Here is a 25,070-nt window from a genome sequence, read left to right on the forward strand (position 1 = left end):
TAACCAAGGCCAAGAACGCATAGACACTCAACCCATCTCTTCCTCAAAGCGCCCTTCACATGACAACAATAAGGTTCTTATGCCGCCAAAATACACTAGTCACGATTTAAGAGTCATTGAACGAGATCCTTCCGAAGCCGCTATAGACGTCCACGTCCAGGTTATTGCTGTTGTGGGCAAACTAAAAATAGTCGTGTTGGTGTAAACTTAATCAAATTTCTCGCGATAGTGGACGCCAGTGCTCATTCGTGGTCGGAGAGCCGCGATTTCCACATACCTGTGTATTTTTAAAAGTTTTGGATACCAAACTGTATTTGTGACGTCCAGTTTAAAAGTGCATAGACTATTTAATTTACTTATATATCCATTGCATTTCTCTTTACTCGAGGTAAGTCTAGAAATATTAGCTTATACAAATAAAGTAACGCAACGTATGAATTATTTTACTAGATTTTTATGAAAAGGATAAAAATGACTAGAAAAATATAAAAAGAAACTCACTTGTATAAACATTATGTGAATAAAACATGTGGATAAAGTTAGAAACATGAGGAGAAGGAACTTTATGATTCGATTTATTTTGTCCACGTATTGACATACTTATTTAATTCCAATTGGATTTGTTTCACTTTTAAATGACGTATCAGAAAAAATCAAATGTTTATGATTTGATAACTTACTATAACTCTCTATCATTTTTATGATTTTTCTATAGGTACACAATCGGCAATTCACGAAGTATTGCAGGTGCGGTCGAGAGCGCGCGCCGTGGGCGGCGATACCCGCTTCAGTAAGAGACAGGCGTCCAAGCCGCTCGCACGAACCTGACCGCCGCACAAGGTACCCGCTCTATTCGCCGCTTCATTAAAACTACAGCACTAATAAATGCTTCGTTTCGTTTTTCCATCGCTAATCACCTAGCGACCTCGACATTCATGACTAACTACAGGTGTTCAGTTACAAAAATAATTTAGCCGTGACTTCACGAGACTGAAATAAGTCGTTACGTTTTCGCGCATAATAATGCAGCGCCAGCGTCTATCGTTCCGCATAAACATTCTCCAGTCGGCCATGTTTGAACGTGACACGTTGTGAAGTCACCTTAACCCCTGCTTCTAGAAGGCTGTTTGTTATTTTAACATAAAGCGTACGTGGATCCAAATAACTGTAAACTATGCCGAGTATAATATAACGTATACCTGTCATCATTATAAGTTTACATCTAGAGACAGCATGTCATGAACGCGGTGTATAAATAGCTGAAGAGTTATTCCTGTACGCCGTATAAACTGTTCCGAATTACTCGCAGGAATTATTTTCAACCTTGATGACGGTATTGTTAACCTTGTTCCTTTAGAAAACGACTTCGCTGGCCTCACGGCTATTAGAAAACCTGGTTTCCGTCTGTCCTGGTCCAAGGATAATCATTGTTTACTTTTTATAACCTATTTTTAACAATGTTTTCTTCAAGGTGTAACAGACGAGCGTTGATAAAATTCAATAATGAACGCGCTCTTAAAACAAAAGTAGCCACTTTGGCTGGCAAATATTTCGTACGCATGCCAGCAAGGAGTCCAGAACAAAAATAGATAATCTCTCCGTCGTCTACGTATTATATCGCATCTTCCGAAGAGCTAGCATTATAGCACACTGTTTTTCGTACACCTACGTGCGGACATTCTCTCAAATAAATGCGTCAAATGTTCACAGCGTGTCAGTGAAAACAATACACTAATGAGGACATATCGAAAACAAACAAACGTTCGATGAACTCGCTCAAATGAGACCGGTGACACTTAGACGCAAGTCGTCTTAATGATGCTGTTTTTTTAACATTTACGCTTAAAAATCCAAACACTATCAATTTTATTATAGTATATATAGACAGGACAACTATTAATCATAATATATTAATAGATAGTTGACCTAGCGAGCGCGAATCGATTCCGTTTTGAGTTTGAGCAAAAATGCTTTCCTATGTCCTCCTGCATGGGGCCGATTCTGTTTTAATGCTTTGTTAAAGTTTTGAACATGTTATGATACAACCTTGGTACGACTTGCAGTGCATTTTACGCTCACCGACAAGTTCGAGCGTGATCCATATTGAGTTAATGACACGATTCCCAGTGCACAAACTAGATCAAAACCTTGATCGATATAATTTGTGTCGATTCAGAGTTTTTTTTTTATCGGAGCCATTATATAGATATAATCAATTTAGTACCTAACACTTAAAAAAACTAACAGTGATTTCTCTCTAGAAAATCTTATTTCATTCGAACATCCATACTGACTAAAATAAATTTATTTTCATATTTTACTATCTGAGGGTCTTTTAAACACACACCATATCGATCTGCGTGCATCAAATAGTACCTAATAGTGTATTCACGACATTCTATTCTATAGCTACCCATCCCATCTATAATATACAAATTTTCATAAAATTAGAATATATTTACACACTAATTAACAGCACTTTAAAGATCAAGAAAGAAAGATACCAACAAAATCCAATTTTCTGTTTTTTTATATCTATTGGCAACAACCCCGGTTTATTTTGCTAGGCGTGTTACACAAAATGACTGTCCGAAGCTTCCGCACATTTTGCAATAGTCGTCTAAGCCGCGTACACAAATAAACAGTTCAAACTATCTACACGCGGTTAGCAGCCCACTTTAATGCGATGGGTTAAAGTGAAGGAGATGATATACTTACAGGTTACAGGTGATAACACTGATGACGGATTGATGGATATTTGATTGATATTTTGACACCTTGTCAATGCTCATGCTCAATATTGAACCAATGTAATGTACTTGGAGACCACTATAGTGAATATTAGTTACTACTTGAACTGACAGTTTTATTGGACTTAACTTATCATTTGGAAATAACATGCTATCATTTTATGGCCTTCATCAGTAGTTCGACGTCACCAAATGGTGTTGTCCAAGACCACAGTTCATTCAATTTACTTTTTGTGGCGAATGTGGCGATGTATACGTTAAATTTCCAATGATGATTATAGGTGTCATTAATGGAACTAAAAGTACTGTTAGTATATAAATTAATTCATCTGGGTGATTTTATCCCTAGGTGCAAATAAATAATTATGCAATTTTATGTTTATAATGTAAGTTAAAAATTTTGTATTTTATGTTATAACTTATAAACCCTGATTTTTATCCAATTTTTTAACCTGCAAAATTTCGAAACGGAAATCGTGTTTGCTTTGCATTTACTAAGTGGAATGCCGATTGCCGAGACTTGGAGATTATTTTATTTACGACACGCGCGCTACAACTTATTTCATTTCCAGTTTAACAGAAAACTGAAAATTTTCAGCTACTGTTTATAAAAATGCGGAAATCTACGTGGGTAGTTTAAAAGCAATGCAGGTAGACTAAGAATAGTATACGTACAAATGGCCTTTGTGTTGAGTGCTTTGTGTTTGCAATATCTCTGACCGTTTGTCTTGAATATTGCTCTCCGTAAAGACGCTAATATTGAAAACTTATTTGCTCCAAGGTGCCGTGTCTCTTGCACATAATTCGGGAAAAATAATATATGATAGTCGTCGTCGCTACGGGATGGTGGGAGTAATAAAAACGCAATAAGTCGGTAAGCCTGCCAACCCCGCGGCATGAATCTTACGAGACGAGACTAATAAAATTATCTCATGAGGAGGATAAAAATTGTAGGTATACCTAATTTTAAGTACTGATGTCTTACCTTGACGTTACAAAGGAATTAAATGTCCTGAGCTGAGACGAAGGTTTCAGATGGATTTTTTGAATATTAGATTGATTGATAAAACATTGAAAACTTATTTCAATTTTGCATTTTTATTTCCTGTTCTAATTTTGGAATTTGTTTAAAATATAACAATGGGATAGTACCTACCTACTATTAGGTAGGTCTTAGGGTTGATTAAAAAGAAATTTGGCTATAGGAAATCCTAAACTATACCTACAATTAGATTATATATTTATAAGTAGGTTTATAGGTTTATAAAACCGTTTCAATAAAACCGTGTCAATGTGAGCTTGCATAAAATTCAAAATACACTTATTAAATAATTAATACATAATAACGTATAAATAAATGTAGGTATTTTTGACATTCCAGCGCTGAACGAACGACCAAGATGGCTACCGGCCCGAAGATAGTGCACAAGCAGTTCAACTCGCCCATCGGGCTGTACTCGCAGAGGAACATCCAGGAGACGCTCAACAAGCACCTCTCCAACCTTGACAATGGGGGCGTCGGGTGAGTATTCATTTGTTTTTATTTCATAATAACGTCTTCTCATCCTGTTTTCCTAGGATACTACGACATCAATATTTAGCCGTATTATTTAGTATGGAGACGGCCGCTATATGACGGCACCGCTATCCTAGGAAAACCGAGCTTCAAGCTCTGATTTCCTAGGACAACGGTACCATCATATAGCGGCCGTCTCCATACAAAATATTATGCATCCATATTTAGCCGTATTATTTTGTATGGATACGGCCGCTATATGACATCACCGCTATTCTAGGAAACCAGAACATAAGCGTTTTGTTGGATGCTTGAAAATTACGTTACGTTGTTTTCGAAACGTCGGAGGTAATTTTATACACGATTAAGTTCCGTTTTAGTTATTACTGACATTAAGTAATCTCCGTTCATGAAGCTTCATCGAAATATAAAAAACGTTTTCATATTTTATATCAGTGCTTTCCGCAACAAGCATATAACTGCGCTCTGGGGCCCGTTTCTCAAAAGGTTGTAACTTGTAATACAAGTGAAAGTCCCTTTCTTAACAAAAGCTGTCAAAAAGTGACATCCGCATTACAAGTTACAAGCTTTTAAGAAACGGGCCCCTGATGTTAGGAAGATGCACTTAGAAATAAATCAAATCGTTACTGGTCTTGAACATGAGGCTCTGAAAGGTACAATAGAACAGACATACAGCAGAATACCAGTAGTAATTCAACATCAATTTAAAAATATATATGTAAATATCTGTAAAAAAAAGTAAATATTGAACATACAATCATTTTAAACACTCTTACATATAGTGTAATTCAAATGCTAACAGGAATTTTACACTTTTACGGTAAACTAGTGGCTCTGTGAGCTGTAGACCTCGCGAGCAGAGTTTAAAACTGAATAAATGTATGGTTCCGTTGTTTTGAAGAATTTTGAGAATCTAATTTGACCATAAAAACTTAACTATCAATTGCTTACAAAATTCGGGAATTGGTTTAGATATGCGACCTGTAGAGTAGAACATATGGACATACGAAACAATTTTTGGCTAACAGGCCAATTCAAACTTACACTGATATCAGAAAGACATCTAACTGATGTCATTTAGTTTATCGTGCATTTCACTCGTTCTTGTCCGTACATGTATTGGCGCAAGCGAGACGCACGATGACTACTAAATAACATGATAAAAATATCATCCCGATGTCAGTGTACGGTCGATGCCCCTTAAGTATACACGTCGCCATACTAATTGTATAGAAAAGTGGATAGAGTTAGACCAACCAAGTCTGCAGAGATTTTGACAGCACACGCAGTTCCAATGTTATTTGTGCCAGTGTCAAAATCTCTGCAGACTTTTCTTGGTCTAACTCTACTTATGTTAGGAAACCAACATTACCTTTGAATTATTTTAACCTGTAAACTGCAACTAAGAAGCTTCGTGCGCGAGTGTGGCCCATAATTTCCGAAAATCATTTTTTCTTCGAGGCAATTACTCCGTTCTCATATTTTGCGTTGCCCATAATTTCCCGAAATCATTCATTCTCGGTAGCAATTACTCCGTTCCCATATTTTCCCAATGGTATTCTTCCGCAATCGCCTATTTTTAATATTTTTAAATTAATATTTTCCTTATAGTTTTCGTTCTTTTAAATATCTAGGATAATATTTTCTTGTTACTGTATGTTAATAGTGTAGTAATTATATTTGTTACTTGTAGGTATTTCACATACAACAAATATCAAAAACACTAAAATTAAAACATAATCTAAAAAACTGCAAGTAAAAAACCAAACGCTGTCAGCCAATAACTCTAACCTACCTATCTCTGGGAGCAGATTCGTTTTTAGGGTCATCAAAAAAAAAAGAACCCTAACCTACCTATCTCTGGGAGCAGTTTCGTTTTTAGGGTCATCAAAAAAATAACCCTAACCTACCTATTTGAAAAAAACCTGGTTATATAAACGTAAGTGGAAATTGACTCCTGGAACAGCCATGCCCTTGAACTAAAACCGCTAACAAAATGTTCAAACAAAAACTCAAACGAATACGCTTACCTCGCGCTTCGCGCTCGCTTGATCAATCAGCAATACGATGTTTAAGTGCAAATTTTTAAATAAAAAAAATTGCATTTACTGGGGATCGAACCGGGTACCTATCCCATATCCTTGCTTATAAGCGTCTTTCCAACTGCGCTATGATAACATTTAGATGAGCTGACGAAATTTGGTTACTTATTCTCGAGTAAGAATTTAAATATCTAATCTAAAGAGAATAAAGTGTATAGGGGACGTGCATGAACTATAGGGGGCAGCACAGGAGCCGTCAGATCTTTGGCGCGAAGCGTAGATGTGTAGTTTATGATTCCGATGTAGCCCACGAGATGGCAGAACCTACTATGCACAAGGAAACGTACTTACGAGAACGGTAGATGGTAGCACTTGCTTTGGCAATGTACATGTGCACATATGTTTCCGATTCAGGCCACAAGATGGCAGGCCCTCCAACGCGCACGGTCCCTATAGTGGGCGTGCGTGAACTATAGGGGGTAGCATAGGAGCCGTCAGATTTTTGGCGTGAGGCGTAAATGTGACGTTTATGCTTCCGATGTAGCCCACAAGATGACAGAACCTACTATGCATAAGGAAACGTACCTACAAGAACGGTAGATGGTAGAACTTGTTTTGGCAATGTACATGTTTCCGATTCAGGCCACAAGATGGCAGACCCTCCAACGCGCACGGTCCCTATATGTAGTAGAGGGTTATTGTCATACTAAATTTTGTAGTCACAGTAAATTTGCTGCCATCTTTCGATACAGGATTAAAATGAAAATGAAAAAAAAAATCAATAAATGTATAAATGATTTTTTTTTATTTTTAGAACGCCATATGATTTTGACCCATGTTCTTTTACTGATATGAGTAAAAATTGTTAAATATAAAATGGTGTCGCCATCTAGACGAGCATAGGCCAAAGGTATGGCGCCGTATATTCAAGAATCAAATTTTCTTTAAAGCGCAAAAAGCCATCATCTCTTGCAAAAAATAAACGAATGCGCTTAGCCCGCGCTTGATAAATAAAAAATACGATTTTTTTAATTTTTTCAAAATAAAAAAAATAAAATATAAAACAACAATTGATACGAAATTTAAGTATAAAAAAATACAAAAAGTTATGTAGCAGCATACAATTACTGGGGATGGAACCAGGGACCTCCCTATGCAAACAAAAAAGCGAACGTTTGCAAAATGCGCCATGATAGTTCTTACTAAAGCTGACGAAATTTAGCTACTCATTCTCAAGTAAAAACTAAATATCTAAATACCGCCGAAACCAGCGATACAAATTTTCTGAATTTTTGGCCATTTAATCTATAAACATATATCAAAAAGAAAAAACTCTTATGATATCGATACGACTATTTGTTTAGGCGACAGGTATCACGACTCCGCCATTTTTAAAAATTTCCAAAAACCGGATTGACAAAAAATTTTTATTTAGTCATAAAATTCGGTCACAAAATTTCACGAGAATCGGTTAAGAATTGCGACCTGTAGAGGAGAACATCCGGACATACGAAAGCAAAATGCCCGAGTCAAAACGTAGACCTTCGCTTCGCTTCGGTCAATTATTTATTCTGTGCCTTATCTAATGTAATTTAAACTAAGGGTACACCATACAAAACGCATGTATATCCACTTATTTTGAAAATTAACTATGCCATTTAGTTCTTATAAACGTACTTAACTATACCCCGAAGTTAACGGAATTCAATAAAAACACGGTGTATAGTAAATTAAAGAAAAACAATACGAAATTTATGTGTAAAAAAATACAAAAAGTTATAATATCCCAGCATACAATTACTGGGGATCGAACCCAGACCCTCTGTGCAAACAGAAAAAGCGAACGTTTACAAACTGAGCCAAATAGTTCTTAGATGGGTTGACGAAATTTAGCTACTCCTTCTCAAATTAAAATTAGTTAAAATTAAATATCTAAATACCGCCTAAACCAGCGATAATTTTTTTCTGCATTTTTTGCTATTAACTCTGTAAACATGTTTCAAAAAGAAAAAAGTCTTATGATATCGATACGACTATTTGTTTAGGCGCCAGGTATCACGACTCCGCCATTTTTAAAAATTTCCAAAAACCGGATTGACAAAAAAATTTTATTTAGTCATAAAATTCGGTCACAAAATTTCACGAGAATCGGTTAAGAATTGCGACCTGTAGAGGAGAACATCCGGACATACGAAAGCAAAATGCCCGAGTCAAAACGTAGACCTTCGCTTCGCTTCGGTCAAATATTGCTTTAAGTATAAAAAATAATGATAATAACGAAAATGTTGTATTTTTCTCCCATACAAAATGCCTACCCTTGCAACACTCCACTGTAAATAAAAATGCATAACTTTTGTGTAAATTGGCTCAGCGTGTTTTTTTAAATGACGTCTGTTATACAAACAAAAACTTATTATCAAAATTTTTGTTAGACGGTTTTAACGTATGTTTTATATAACATAATTTTGTGTTGAAAATCGGGGACAGATTTCATTCCTTTGTGTTACTCACCTGTGTTACGCTGTTTCACGCGTTTGAAGGAAGAATATGAACGCATGCGTTTATTATTACTTACTTCTTAAAAACTTTAAACCTATGCCGGCGCAAACGCACTTGTCGTCAGCTATATTGGTTTTCGAGCAATGGTGAGAAAATGTGTGTTTTAGTATTTTGTCGCATAAAAATTGGGAATTTGGATAGCAGTTAAAACTGATAAGTTAACCGTTTTCTACTAGGTACTGTTTTCACATTGTTCTATAGATAAATTACATGGCTATCGGCATGGTATTTGCGGATTCCTGTATTCGACGCCACTTTATTCTCCACGCGGTGAAACATATTGCGGCGTCGATTTTGGCTTTCTTTGTGTGACGTAACACAAAAAAATCTCATGCATTTTTGTGTTACTTTATTGCATATTTTTGTGAATGTTCCATTGTGTTACCTACACTTTTTTTGCAATTCACTCAAATGTGTCCTCATTTTACAAGATAAACAAAACAAGGTCGAGTCTCAGCTGTTTGTGTGTATTTAGTGCTTTAATAAATAGAATATGCGAGTATAAATATATCTCAGATACTATCGAGTATGCAATTGTACAGAGGTACTTTAAAAAAAATGCCGAAATAACACTAAAAGCCACTAAATGAATGTATGTTTAAAAAGAACAACAAATATTTACTTAAATGGATGATGGTACATAAACCATGTTAATATTATATTTCCCCTTTAATTTAGTTCAAAGTAAACATGAAACTCAGCAGGACTTTAGACCTGGGCCAATAAACGCATTACCTGAGTCATCCAGACGGATTCATTCAAGTTCCACAGATGGAATGGGTCATATCTATTTATAATATGTATATCAAAGGGCTGAAATTAAGTGGTGAAATCATTAGTATACTCAACGATATAGCGGTAACTGTTTATTCTACTGACACAACGCGGAACATTTGTGATCTAGTGAGATCATCAATACTTAGTAGCAGATGAGTGTACTTTACTCTAAAGGCTTTATAAAAAGAACCCACTAAATTTTTCAAATCCCTTAAACTTTACAAAATCTTTAAAGTTGTGCGGATATTTTTGAAAGAGGTAAACCAGGGAGTTATTGCCCACCGCCAGTGATTGCCCGCTTTTTAAAACGACATTCTCTGTTGTTTGTTTTGTACCATTTTTGTAATAGTAGAATTTGCTAGATGACGCTGTTTATAATATAGAAGAGTTTTAAAAATAAAAACTGGCAACACTTAAAAAAAACAACAGTAATGGCGGATTTTGTCGATACATGTGAACGTGTTACTCAAACAGGTAAATTTTTAAATGATTTTCTTAAGGACTTACTTGCTTCAAAGTTTATTCTGAGATTTTTTTATTTGATATTCCCATGTAATTACATATTTTGTGATTAAATTAATAGTAATTTCGTAGTTTTAAATATACGTCGGAGTTGAGTTTAGTATTTAAACGGTTATTTTACCGGTGGGCAATCGCTGTAACAAAGTTTGAACATTTTTAATTATTGCCCACCGTAGTTTTAGTAATTGCCATAGGTCAATAACTATAGTTATTGCCCGGGCAATAGCCGTCACGGTAGATTATTTTTCGTGTTTTGTATTTATAATAATTACATTGCTTATTAAGTGTGGTCAATAGGTCTTCGAGAAGCTGTTAAAAGTCCAACACCGCAGATGGAGGACTTTTATTGACTCGAAATTGTAATTTCCTTACCGCCCGTGATATACACAATGTTTTTCATCACACTTTCTAAGGAAAAACACAATTTTTAACGTAAATTCGGTTAAATACGGTGGCATTTCAAACATTCGTCCGCCATTTTGTTCTTTTAATTGACGTTTAGTATGAAAGGCACCGACCCTATGGCAAACAGCCACGATCGATAATCGTACAAAATATTTCAAAACGGTTGTTAAAATTATGTTTATTAAAATATGAAAATAAATAAATAAATAAATATTATAGGACAATCTTACACAAATGGAATAATAAACATCAATCTTTTAAAATCTACATTTTAAACGAATTTTTGTCTTTTTGTCTCTAAACCTTCGTGGTCCGTGTGTGTTATTTAGCACTTTAAAATAGTAGTTTTCGATACAAGTGCGAGAAGTGTGTCATTTCGCACGAGTCCCGAGGTTTCTTAGCCCGAGCCTTTAGGCGAGTGTCAAAACTCGGGACGAGTGAAAATGACACTTCCGCACGTGTGTCGAACAACATTTATATAAAGTACACTTTTTGATCAATTGTATTAAAAAAGTACTTTTCCTGCCGTTGGAGAAAAATGAAACTTTTCTCCCGCTTCGCATGCGTGCAATAAATAGCACATTTAGAAAACAAGTGTGATGAAAAAATTCCATTCTTGCAGTGCCCATGGAGTACGAGTATTCAATATCTAAATTGTTATTATTGTTTTAATTTCAGTATGCCAAAAACACCAAAAGTACAATATAGAAAAGAAAATTTGCAGAATGCGATCAAAGCTGTTCAAGATGCTGACAACAAGTTGTCTACAAGACAAATTGCTGAAAATTACGGTGTTCCAAGGACCAGTCTTCGGTATTACATTGAAAATCCCGGGCATAAAACTAGTCTAGGGCCATCACCGGTATTAACTGTTTCCGAAGAAAGTCAACTAGAGGAATGGATAATAATCTCGGCCAGAAAAGGGTTTCCTCGAAATAAAGAAGATATTTTAGATACAGTGCAAAAGTTTCTAGTGGAAAATCCTCGTCCTAATTTATTTACAAAGAATAGACCCGGTGATGGTTGGTGGAAGGCATTTTTGAAAAGACATCCGAGGTTGACAATAAGAACATCAGAAGGAGTATCAAAAGCAAGTTCCTATGTCTCGGAAAAAGATATAAGAGGGTGGTTTGCTGAAATCAGCGATTATGCTAAAGAAAAAGACTTGACTCCCATTTTAAATGATCCAAATCGTATTTTTAATGCAGATGAAACAAATTTCCAAATTTGTGTTAAAACTGGCCAAGTGTTAGCGGAAAAAGGTGCTAAAAATGTATATAATATTGAACAATCTCAAGCCAAAGAATCTATAACAGTTTTGTTCACCTTTTCTGCCGCAGGACAAGTCTGTTGTCCGTTCGTTATTTATCCTTATCAAAGAATGCCTATCAAAAAAATTAGCGATTCTGTACCGGACGGATGGGGAATCGGAAAGTCTGACTCAGGATGGATGACTACGGAAACTTTTTATGAATTTATAGCAAATGTGTTTCATCCCTATCTGGTCAGCAATAATGTCAAGCTTCCAGTTATACTCTTTGTGGACGGCCATAAAACGCATTTAAATTTCCATTTGAGCCAACTTTGCACTCACCTTCAAATTGAGTTAATTGCATTGTATCCGAATGCTACAAGAATCCTTCAGCCCGCCGATGTAGCTGCTTTTAGACCTCTAAAGATGGGATGGAAAAAAACTGTCAGAAAATGGCAAAATGAGAATAATAATCAAGGCGTGACTAAATTGAATTTTGCTACTGTGCTTAATGAAACTGTCATAACCAGTTTAAGGCCTGAAATATTAGTGAACGGTTTTAAAGCCTGTGGCCTGTATCCATTTAACCCGGACGCGATTGATTATAATAAATGCCTCGGAGACAAGAACGAGAATGTCACATCGCAAAAAAATAAAATGATACCTGACTCTGCAATGCTAAGTTACGCAAAATTCAAAGAGATCATCGGAACAACTCTTTCCAACGACTTTGAAAACCGTAGTCAGAATTTGCCTTGTCAAAAGAGTAATGAACACTTGAATAAGTTGTTCCAAATATGGCAAGCATATCACGACGTGGAAGTTATGAGTACCACTAAAGAAGGAATAGACTCTTCAGTTGTTACATCGCAAAAAGGCGACAAAGCAGTACAAGTAGTAGATTTTCCTAATGTATCACCGCAAAGAAATGAAGAAGAGTGTGTTGCAGAGATAAATGACTTCAGTGAGCTAGCTTTAAAGACACGAGACTTTAAAGAAATAGAAGGTGCTTTATCTCTTGATATTACTTCCACCGTACCCGAGAAGTCAAAATTTGAGTCTACGCCTTCTGTGGTCACGGTGAAGTCAACTCTTGAGCTGTCAAGTCCACAAAGAAATGAACAAGGATGCGTTGAAGAAGATAGTGAGCTAGTTTTTCAAATACCAGACACATTTAATGAAACAGAAGATGCTTTATCACTAGATTCACTAGACCTTACTTCTCCTATACCCGGAACGTCCAAACCTGTCATGGTACAGTCGTCTGGTCTGTTGCCAAGTCCTAAAATTGTAAAAAGAAAATGTTCTTTAGGAGAATATTTAGCATACCCAGAGACGCCAGTAAGAAAATGGAAAAGGAAAACTGAAAGACAACCATATGCCATTAGCTCCCAAAATTATAAAGCTGCTCTACATTCTAAACAAGTAGAAAAAGAAAATTTGATAAAAGTAAAAGAAGAGAAGAAGTTAGTTAGAAATATGAAAAAAAAAGAAAAAACGAATAAAAAGACTGAAATTACAAATAAAAAAACTGTACAATTAAATAAAAAACCAATCATAGATAACGCACAATTTATTATGAATGATCCGGGTGAAACTCAATATACTAAAGAAGGAAAAAAAAATCTGAAACGGAAAACAACAAACACGGGAAACAATGACCACCAAGAAGTTCAAAATTTTGAGCAACAATCTGAACCTATACTAAAAAAGAAAAAAAAAGAAATGGGTGTTAAAAGTAAGGGCAAAAAGAGAACCAATAAGCAATTACCAGAGTCTAAACGGATAACCGTTTTAAGAGAAATAGTTATAAAGCCCGGTAAAAATAGTATTTGTGCAGTTTGTTGTACTAATATGAAAAAGAATACGAGCAGATTGACTTGCAGTTCCTGTTCGGCAAGTTTTCACGTGCGATGCATTCCACGGAAGCATAAGGAACATATACCCGACAGGACTGAATTAAATTTATTCATGTGCCATAATTGTTACATAGTGGAAGATTCTGGCAACAGTGACGATTCTGACTAATTTTATTTCAGCTAACCATATTTTTTTCAATAAAATGTTTATAATGTTCAATTTTATGTTGAAAGTCAAGTTAGACTGTGATTTATGATTTTAAGTTACTGGGCAATCACTGTGCTGTGGTACTGGCAATAACTGTGGGCTCTGGGCAATAACTGTACTTTTTACAATATTTTTATTTTGTTGCTTTGTTTTCTATGTCACGTAAGACTTAACTTAAAACTGTTAATTATCTATAGAAGGGTTTATTAGGTAATAAGAAAATAGCAATAAAAACGAAGTTACTACGTTATTTCTATGTTTTTTTTAATGTCATTCTGTTTGCGACCCTTAACTGGGCAATAGCTATACGGTTTACCCTATATCTCTATTTGTAAAAGTTTTTGAGTCTGGTATATATGTTTCAGGCCATATGAGGCCGAATCAAATTGAGAAAAAATATCTATATAATTTTATAACCCACCGTGTTTTATTGAATTTAAACAACTGCGTTAAGTAGGTCCTACGCATGATTGTACTTTGCAGGAACAGAAATATTCATAAATAACAATAAAAGTAAATTGACTAGGATTATATTTTAGACATACATAGGTATATGGAATCATGTCAAACACGAGACATGTGTTGAGTAGTTCTAGTTACCTACTAAAATCAGGACTTGTAACTATCTCATTAAAAATAAAAATAATACATATATGACCCAGCTAGTATTAGAACCAACAAACATTAAAAAAAAAGAAGAACATCCACGCATTAAAAACTCTAACCAAAGCTCGTTTGTCCATGTCCATAAAAACTTTTCTATTTTGTTTAAGTTTAATTAGGTTTAGGACACGCAAAGTTGAAAGTGCTTGGAACACGCGCGAACGTGCCTATACTCTGTATCTTTAGGTATTTAAATAATTTGTACATTTTAGGCTAATTATAATTGGTTAACCAACCAAATACAAAACCGCCTGGATCAGTCACTGAACGACCTGATTTTAACCTACATTATTTGATCGTGTAATGTTTTCATCTACCCTCAACTGGCTTAAGGAGCCATTTGAGGGTAGATTTTGTTACCTTTTATTTAAATACTTAAAGATACAGACTATAATTATTTCATGAGTCGTTTTACATAAAGGATATACTTCCAATAATAAATAGATTGTAACAATTTTTTACTTCAAATAATATATTCATACAACAGTCAGCATAATGTGCATGTAAAATAATATTTTGTCATAAAATGTAACCCAAATAAAACTCAAAATCTAAAACACACTCAACACTCAACACAACAGTTTTGTTTAAATATTCAACATGAAGTGTAAGATTACATTATGTTTAGTATGCATATTTTCACGAAATCTTCATACACAAACGAAAATTAATATCATAGCTATGAAATGATTATAGGCTATGCTATATCTATACTTTCCCAATTTTCCGAGTAACTTTTCCAATTTAACTGTCGCTAAAAACCGCATCCGCGTTTGAGCAATCGCGAATACTTCGAAACAAACATTAGCCAAATCAGTTCAAGCGTTTACATCGTCTTGTATTGCGTTTACTAACGAATTGTATAAGATAAGATAAGGTAGCAAAGTAGACACTCATCGTACTTTACAACATAACTTTTAAGTGTCTGGAATGGTCTATCATTAGTGTTTCCCCCAATGGGCACCAGTCCAATTCGAAGGATTGACGTGTTCTAACAATGCAAAAAGACAAAACACATATGTAATTCGCCGTATAGTATGTTTAATTATTTTTCATCTTATCTCTCCATCATCTTGGTAAGATTATGGTTATAATAAAAAAACTGGTGGAGGCAAATTTGACATGTAACACATATGAAACTAATGAAACGGCGATCAAATTGCCATTATTATTATTGTGAAGAGATAGATGTTTTTGAGACGAGATGTGAGATACATTTTAAATTTATTTTTAAATGCGTAGGTATTTTAACAGACTAGTTTCTATGTATTTGGTAACGTATTAATTTTATAAATATGAGTAGTACATAGACCTCTCGGTATTCATCGAGGCTCTAAATTCGTTAGTCTTTAAGATCCACAAACTGATTTTGTTAACCTAGTTGCCATGAGCTGCTGTCGTCGGCATAAAATACGAATCGACTAGTATCCTGGTGGCTACTGTTTGTGAAATTTCAACATAATCGCTTGCAATATTTATGGACAAGCCATCGCCATCACTTTTAAATACGGTAAGTATCGCCAGTTAAAAATATATAAATGGTTAAAAGTCAAGTAATTGTCCTATTAGTACCTATTTGCGGTTGTTTACATGTCTATAGTAAACCAGACTATTTACCCAGAATAAATAATTGTGTTAAGTTTCCAAGTTTTATCCGAAGCCTTTTTAAGCATATCCGAGTAGACACTTTAGGGAATAATTCCAAAATTAAATCGTATGGTAATGGTAGGGCAAACATAGCCTGCATTTAGTGACAGCTAATTGAAATTTGATAAAATTTAAAGGTAAAATTGCCGTAAAAAAATATTAGTTACCTAATTTAACACACCGCCCATTGTACCCACTTGAGTACACCTGGGTTAAGGTGTTAGATTAGATTTTCTACTGTAACTCTACAGCATAAAACAAAAATGGTGGGTTCCAAAAAGTGGGTGTAGGCGCTAATGGGTTAAAGACATTTCACGAATCAATATGTTACATAATGTATGTTACCTATTGATTGTGGATTAAAATCATTGTGAAGCAAAATAAAATATAATGTTAATGTCCTACATTCGTTTCTCTTGTCCGCGTCTATCTTACACTACCTAAAGCACTACCACCAGTTTTAACATTGACATATTCACTCACGTTTAAGTAACTTACTTTCTATGCATCTCGCTCGTACTCGCATATTAGTGCAAGCGAGATGTATAGAAAGTAATTTACGTAGACGCGAGTTAATCTGTCAATGTCAAAACTGGTGGTAGCCGTACTGATCATACAACAGAATAAATGAAACAAGAGAAAAACAGTACCGAATTTTATGCTTTTCATTTATTCAAATTTACTAGTCTCTCTGTGAATAAATTAAAACAGTCTGAGGTACTTTTAAAATAAAACAAACGCCTACTTTGATGAAAAAGAATTGTAAACAATCCTGAGCGAAAGACGGCAACCAGTGTGTAAATAAATTTCGCATTTACTGAGAAATCGAGATTACAGAATTAAGAATATAAGTTTAGTTCAAAAGTGTTTTGGTACTTTTGCTTTTTCTGAGTGCAATTTTAGTCAAAGTCGTTTGGTGCACTGGGTAGTGGATAAAATACATGTAACAGGAATGCTGTTTGAGTAGAAAAAAATTAAGAAATGGGCCAAGAAGGCAATATAAATATATAATAGAACGACAAACGCCAAACGTAAAGAATAATATATCGGGGTGACACGGTGACAGATGCTACGAAAAGTCACGCGACTATTTCCATACAATATTTAAGTATCGATTGGGTCTCTGGCTCGAGATAATAAACTACTTAAATCTGGTATGGCTTCTTTATTTTTATTAATTTAGGATACTTACTATAATTTAGTTACTTTTAGTTTATAAGTTTTATAAAATATTTATATTTATTTGCTTAATGTTTCAATAAAAAATACCTAAATCTCAATGTAATATTTACACTGGTGTAGGTACCTGGTAATTTCGAACATCTACTTATAAATAAATATTTAAAACGTTTTATTAAAATTTATTTTAATTGATTGAGGTAAATTTTCTTAATTATTTATTATGGTATTGGTTAATTGGTTATAATTATTAGTGATGTACCGACTGTTGATTTGGTCGACTAGCCGACTAGCCGACTAATCGGCGCTCGAATGGCCGATTAGTCGGCCGACTAGTCGGCTAGTCGGCCAGATCATTAGTTTCGTATAAGTTTAGGTGAAAAACAATATTTTTGCTCCTTTGGTTGCGCTATTCATCATATTAGCTTGGCTAAAAGGTGTTCTCTACAGGTTTAAAGACCTATCACAAGAATCCTCGTTCAATTTCTGTCTTTAGTTCTTTTATTTTGCGATCCTGAGCAGACCGTAGTACAGCTTCTAGGAGGTATTTCTAAGGATCTATTTCCCGTACGTAGTCGCCAGTTAAGAACCTATCCCCTGTGGTCAGCCTTATTACGAGCAACGTGCCCTGTCTAGTTCCTCGTGGCTCCACCATTAAAATAATGATAATAAAAAAATAACTATAGAACTTGCACATGAAATTACACGAGAATCAGTTGAGATCGACCTGTAGAGGAAAAAACCAGCCCTCCAACATACGATAACGATCAAACGGTCAATTATATGAACAAAGGTTTTCGTATGCAACCCTGAATAGGTATTTTAGTAAAATAAAAATAAAACGTATGGTAAATATTGACTGTTGATTTCTATATTTTCTATTTTTCTTTCACTAATAAAGTGCCGACTAATCGGCCATTTTTGCCGACTAGTCGCCGACTACAAATGTGGCCGGATAGTCGGCTTTCCTGACTAGTCGGCGACTAGTCGGTACATCCCTAGTTATAATAATTTATAATACCTATATTATGAGTTATGAAAAACATTATAAACTTGATTTTAGTACCTACTAGTTTTGTGACTCGCTATTGTGAAATGTCCAGATCCAGATAACTTTTAAGGAATATCATTTTTCTATCCATAATTTCATCAAACCAAAGAACACCCACTATAGAATACTCCATTGAAACACTTAGCCGAGATAAACCGGGTTGGGCCGATTTTGAATGCCGTTGACCGTTCAATATTGGAACTCTACCGGGCCACTGACATTTACGCGGCTGAAATATAGACTGCACTCACCGGCATTCCGTTGCAGGCATCCCATCAAAGCGACGCTAAAATAAATGCAATGCTTGCTCAAGCCAGCACTCCAAGAGCGTATGTACAGACACCTGCAATAGTATGTTACTCTTTGAAGGCCGCAAAAATATGTGACACGCTCTTATAGCTGTACAAATAAGATCGAGGCAGATATTTTTGCGGCCTTCGTTGTGGAACATATTTTTGCAGGTGACTGTTCGCAAATTTTGAACGCGGGTTATTCCTGAAAGGTTTGTTTGTCTATCGTACAGGCGTTTTAAGGAGCACTGGTTTGTTTTTCCTTGTGAGGATCGAACGTATTGCCTCGGCCTAACCAGAATAAATGTGCATTCCATTAAAACATTGTTCCTGCATTCTTGAGGCCGCTTATAGTACTTAGTCCGAAACGATGCACTTATCAAACGGTGGAAATAAATCCTCAAAGTGCATCGGTATCGGTTGCAAGTTATTTTAGCTACACATAAATAAATCTTATCTAAATAGAATGTTTTACATGCCTACCTACTGTACTGCCAAATATTTAAAAATGTATATATTAAATATTTATTATGAATAATATCTTAAATATAACTTTGAATAAGTACCTACTTTTAAACCATTCAATAGGTAATTCGAATTAATTAATACATAATTATTATTCGTGATCTGTTAAATTAGAAAAAGATACATTTTCAGTCAAATATACAATAATTAATAGAATATTCATAGGAGTATGTTCCTTTATAATATTACAATTTATATTTTAACATTAAATACATCATTATCGTTATAATGTTATGGCATATTATTCTCGACTTATCACGCAATATTTATAATATATACTCTGCTAATTGGTAACACCATAATTTGCATATCTTTAGAGAAGCAGTGCATATGTGCTAATTACCAGTGTCTGCCGGATGGCTAATCAGCGATCAGTTTTCTGCCGTGAAAAGACAAAAAAAGGAAAAAACAAGATAAGCAAACTAGGAAGAGGTGCGCGAGCGCCGGCAGTTGCGATTCGCAGCGCGGCGCGTGCGGCCTGGCGCTTACATTCGGTTAACAAATAAAATAAAAACAAAAACCTAAGCATCAAATATTTTCCAGCCTGTTTTTATTAAGTTTCTTTTTTTTTTGTTAGTTAAAATAGAAAACCCTAGATTCAAAATTAGATACTTAATTTGTTGGCGCATTAATAAAATTCGGTCATAAAATTTACCCTTTACGCGTTCACCCTGAGTCATCTTCTGGCAAAAAATCGAGACAGTCATAGGGATAAATCAGTCTGCATTCATTGTTGTCTCTATAAATATTTCGGTGTTGAGCGCATTGAATTAATTGCTTATTAGTCCGCTGTCAACATGGCCACAATCATTGAAACGAATGGGTAAGTTAACCAATTTTATTATTTTGGTTAAATGATATGACTGATTAACATGTTTGATTTTTAAGTTCACCCAGTTATAAATAAAAATCTAACTTATTTTTATTGTACTGGGAGTTTTAATTTAAGGTCAATGTGGCTAATATCGTCATAGGGTCTATTCCGTCCACTAGCGTTTTTCTCGAACAACGAACAACATTGATAATTTCGTCGACAAAGCAGCGATTGCTTTTAGTTTCAGAAATCATATTAACATTTCGACGGTTATTCTTCCGATTACAGTTTCGTAAGCAAACATCCGATCTTCTCCTACATTTTTAAGACATTAGATATTGCTTTGGTATCGTTAGCAAAAAAGGCTTCTATATAAACATACGTGGAGGTAGCCCGTGAAGTAAGATTTTTTATAGCGATGACCGTTAAGAAGTTTACTTAAGAAGTTTTTATAAATACCATCCTAGAATCTGAAGTCATCAAATTTGAATTAAATTATATTCTTAAATTTAATTTTAATATAAGTAATAGGTGTTACATGTTTAGGTACTCATACAATTTATTTCATTACATATAAATGATGTAAAGTTAAATACTATCAATTACGCTACATTACGACCCAAACTCAACAGATCAGATATCTCTCGTAATAAAATATATGCTGTTTCTTTTTCAATTAATGTCCTATTATATCATGACGGCAAATGTAAGGTAAGTGTGTAAACAGATATTACTTGTATTCTGGCATTGACACTCGATCATTGCCTTAAAGGTGTACGTAAGGTGAGCGTAAACTCGATTTCTTTATATGGCAGCTGATTGCATAAGTGAGATAAGGCACAAACGGTCGTGTAAGTACTGTAAGGATAGCCTAATGTCACTTACGCTTAAGTACCATATGTTAGGTACCTTTATATGAAATATAATCTCCTTATTCTGAGTGTAGCCTGCAAAAAGAATAATTAATTAAAAAGATAGTGCCTTCGGATATCCGTATTTGATCGCCAATGCTTTCAACATTTAGAAGTTCTTTTAGTTTTGCAATAAATTATTATTGCGACAAGTCATAGGTTTCTGTATACAGGGTGGAAAGGCACGACGATCCTTTCCGGAAATGGGAGATAGTTTAGCCTAAGCTCTATATTTTCTCCATAGAAACTATGTTAATATGGGCAACCGTTTCTAAATTATGACCTTTTAAACATCCACGCAAAAAACTACTTTGTTCTAACCCTAACAGGTGACAGGGTCAATGAACTTACTTGTAAACAATCAGTATTCGACAGGAAATTATGCTAATTTGTTGCCATCTAACCATTTTTAGGTCTGCTTACAGCACGGTAAGAATCATTGCAGGATTTTCGCTTTCTTAGTGGTTCCACTTGTTCAATACTTGAATGAAATAGTTATGTTATTCCTTAATATTCCCGACGGAGATCCTTAATCTAGCCGTCATGTGCACATGCTATAGGGTTATCACCACAGTTAAAAAGTAGTATTTTTGCAATTTTTATTTTTTACTCAATTAACGATTCTTACCATTACCAATAGTCTCTGTATCACTTAAACGACCTAATACTTCCGGGAAGGATCGTCGTGCCTTTCCACCCTGTATAAGTAATAATTTGTAAAATATTTTATGATTTAGAATCCTCCTAAAATAAATTGCTAACAACATTTTATAGTCTACGAGTACAAAGGCATGATTTGATGGAGTGAAGATGTAGGCATACAAGTAAATCCGAATTGTACCTATTTATCCTATTTTTGAATTATTAATAACTTGAAACAATGATACGTAACTAATTGTTATCTACAGGCAGTATATGTAAATATCTAAATTACAATAGAATAGTATATATTTTAAAGATAAAGATTTTAGTAACAGACGGTAACGACATGTTATTATTATGACTTTCTAGTAAGATTTACTATTGCATGCCTTGGGACATTAACTTTAATAGGCAGTCTCTTGACGTAAACGATAATGTGTCTGTACGCAAATTAATAATTTTACTATTTTACGATTCGTGTACGGTCGGTTTCCATGATACCATAAATTATCAGTACACTTACTAATATATCGATCACTAAATAGTCATACGGCGCGATTCGGGAAATGAATTAGAGATTAACTAGATACGATATAGTAAAGATCTTTACTATTTCCTATCTAGTGAATTTTTAATTCATTTCCCGAATCACGGCGCCAGCCGCCATAAGATACCTTTTGCTCACATATACAGGTTGATTCAGGAGACGTGAGCAGGACTAACACTGCGCATTTCGTAAATTATAAGCAACTGTTTCGTATAAGTATTAGTAAGGTTAACGTTAATTTTCTAGTGGTGTTGAAAAAAAAGTTATTAATTTATTTACGACATGCATGGTCACTAGGGTTGCCAGATCGAAAGGCGCTATTATCGGGAAACAATATGATTTTTTCGGGATTTTGGGACTTAAGTCAGGAAAAAAAAAATTAGAGATGCCACGATTGCCACGATGCCATGATTCGGCAACTATTCGGTATTCGGCCTATTCGGACACTTTGCCCAATATTCGTTATTCGGCCGAATGTTGCCTACTATTCGGCGGAATACCGAATATCTGTTGCATCTACCTAAAAAGAAAAATTACAAAAAAATAACCAAAAACTAGGTATATTTAATATTTAAAATGTATTCTTGGAAAGTAGTTAAATGCGAAGGCACGTTTTTGAGCATTTATTGATTACAAAATATTTTATTTTTATCATGGGTCTGATTTGATTGACTAATATACATTCATTAATTCTGTTCAACATAAAAATATATCTTAGCAAACGTAGTGCTTTGATGGCGAACAGTTTGCATAATAATTGTGACTCAAAATGTTCGCATGTCATGCCGAATATTCGGTATTCGGCCGAGAGAGGGGCCGAATATTCGGTATTCGGCCAAATTCACTATTCGGGGCATCTCTAAAAAAAATACATTCAAATTAAAGTAATTGTATTAAAAACAACGATATTTTACATTATTGGCACTACGTCAGCTCGCTCGCTCGACGACAGTTCGGAACTTGAAATTATTGTTTTATAACGTGAAGCTGTTTTTCGGGACAGTTTACACTTTGTCGGGAATCGGGAACACCTGCTAAAAATCGGGAGAATCCCGCCAAATCCCGACCATCTGGCAACCCTAATGGTCACCCTAAAATTAGAATACTAACTAAACTACTCGTAATAACTCGTATCTCACTCAAGTTGGACAGTTTATTTTCTTCGTAATCAAAATGCTGTCATTACGGTTAAAGAGGTTTTATGTTTATTAATTAGGTCTTTTGGGGTGACCATCATCATCATCTTCCTCGCGTTATCCCGGCATTTTGCCACGGCTCATGGGAGCCTGGGGTCCGCTTGGCAACTAATCCCGAGAATTGGCGTAGGCACTAGTTTTTACGAAAGCGACTGCCATCTGACCTTTCAACCCAGAGGGTAAACTAGGCCATATGGGGATTAGTCCGGTTTCCTCACGATGTTTTCCTTCACCGAAAAGCGACTGGTAAATATCAAATGATATTTCGTACATAAGTTCCGAAAAACTCATTGGTACGAGCCGGGTTCGAACCCGCAACCTCCGGATTGAAAGTCGCACGCTCTTACCGCTAGGCCACCAGCGCTTGACCATGCTTGCTTGCTTGGCTTTGGGGTGACCATGATTATAAAGAATTAAATTTGCCCTCATCAAAAAGTTAAAAAATAGGAAAAAGTGTGGTTGTTTCAACTAAATACGACGGTGATCGATCAATTATCAATTACTGAGTGTGCAGGATTAGTCCTGCTCACGTCTCATGAATCAGCCTGTATTGACTATATCGTATCTAGTTAATCTCTAATTCATTTCCCGAATCGAGCCGATAGTGTTATTACTGCTCTTAGAAACCTCGTATGCTTTTATTGAATCGATATTGACGTTCAAGGTTTGGTTCGATTACTTATCCACCTATTTACATGTCTATGAGATCTCAACGTTGACTTATTTTTGAATAGTATCTAGGGCTGATAACAACTTATTTTGAAATTAACAAAGTTATAAGATTGTCCATTGACCAACATGCTTCTCTGTTTGGCCTAAAGGTTGACCGGTAGATAATGCCTTGTAGCATTAAGTCCGCCTTTTGCCACTGTATATTTTGTACTGTGCAATAAAGTTAAATAAATAAAATAAAAATGTCCAGCAACTATGTAATCTCTTGACTGATATAAATTCGGACATTAAGCCCTACAAGCTGTAAATCCCAGAAAGGGTCATGTTAGAGTATGAATTCTATTGTTATCAGCAAAGGCTGGGTATACGGTAATAAGAATGATAAAATGTCACATAAGTAAAAAGATAATAGTACGTACTCGTTTAGTCATGAATTTATTTATAACAAGTAAAATGGGCCAAGAGAAAATTCTGCACATATTATTTAAGCTTATTTACGGTACGTGATATCTTATTTTTTAAATAGCACAATACTTTTAAACTACAAATTAGTAGTCTTACATTGCCTACATTTTTAAATTATCATGTTATAATTACTTATCAATTAGTAAACAGTAAAATCATTAAGTAAAAACAGATTCACATTCAATGAGTTTTAGCACGCTAAGGTTTACTTTTGTGCTCTAAAAATAAATTCGTAATAAAAATACTCAATCAAATGGTATTGAACGTTAATAATAAATTGCGGGACGGTAGTTCTCATGAAGTGATTATAGTTGTGTGTATGCTTCAATGCTTACGTTTCAATTAGGTGGAGAAGCAAAAACTGTTTCCTGAAGACGTAACAGGTAGATTCACACGCGTGGTTTATCACTACGGAACTTACTTCCCAATGATTGGAGTGTGGGAAATCGTAGAATGTTGGTGCCTTCTGTATATAGTATGCTTACTTCGGTATTATGTAAAAAATTTATTCTGTATTTAAGTTTACAATTAACAATCTGCACTCTAGTCGGTACCTA

At 34.9% G+C, this 25,070-nt stretch overlaps 1 protein-coding gene across 6 annotated transcripts in view; it reads left to right on the top strand.

Annotated features, from left to right (window-relative positions):
* Positions 1-369: 369 nt before the first annotated feature.
* LOC134792384 (ataxin-2 homolog) overlaps positions 370-25,070 on the top strand; it is a 58,264-nt gene continuing 33,563 nt past the window's right edge. For 3 of the 6 annotated variants that reach the window (XM_063763674.1, XM_063763672.1, XM_063763673.1), the window contains exons 1-3: positions 370-388; positions 748-840; positions 4,132-4,272. In XM_063763674.1, coding sequence (XP_063619744.1) covers positions 4,151-4,272 — 122 coding nt within the window. In that variant the 5' untranslated portion in view covers positions 370-388; positions 748-840; positions 4,132-4,150. Of the gene's footprint in view, positions 389-747; positions 841-4,131; positions 4,273-19,898; positions 20,090-25,070 lie in introns of those variants that run through there. The other 3 variants (XM_063763676.1, XM_063763677.1, XM_063763675.1) reach the window with 2 other exon arrangements.

This window comes from Cydia splendana, chromosome 7 (genome assembly GCF_910591565.1).
Source record: "Cydia splendana chromosome 7, ilCydSple1.2, whole genome shotgun sequence".
Lineage (NCBI taxonomy): Eukaryota > Metazoa > Arthropoda > Insecta > Lepidoptera > Tortricidae > Cydia > Cydia splendana.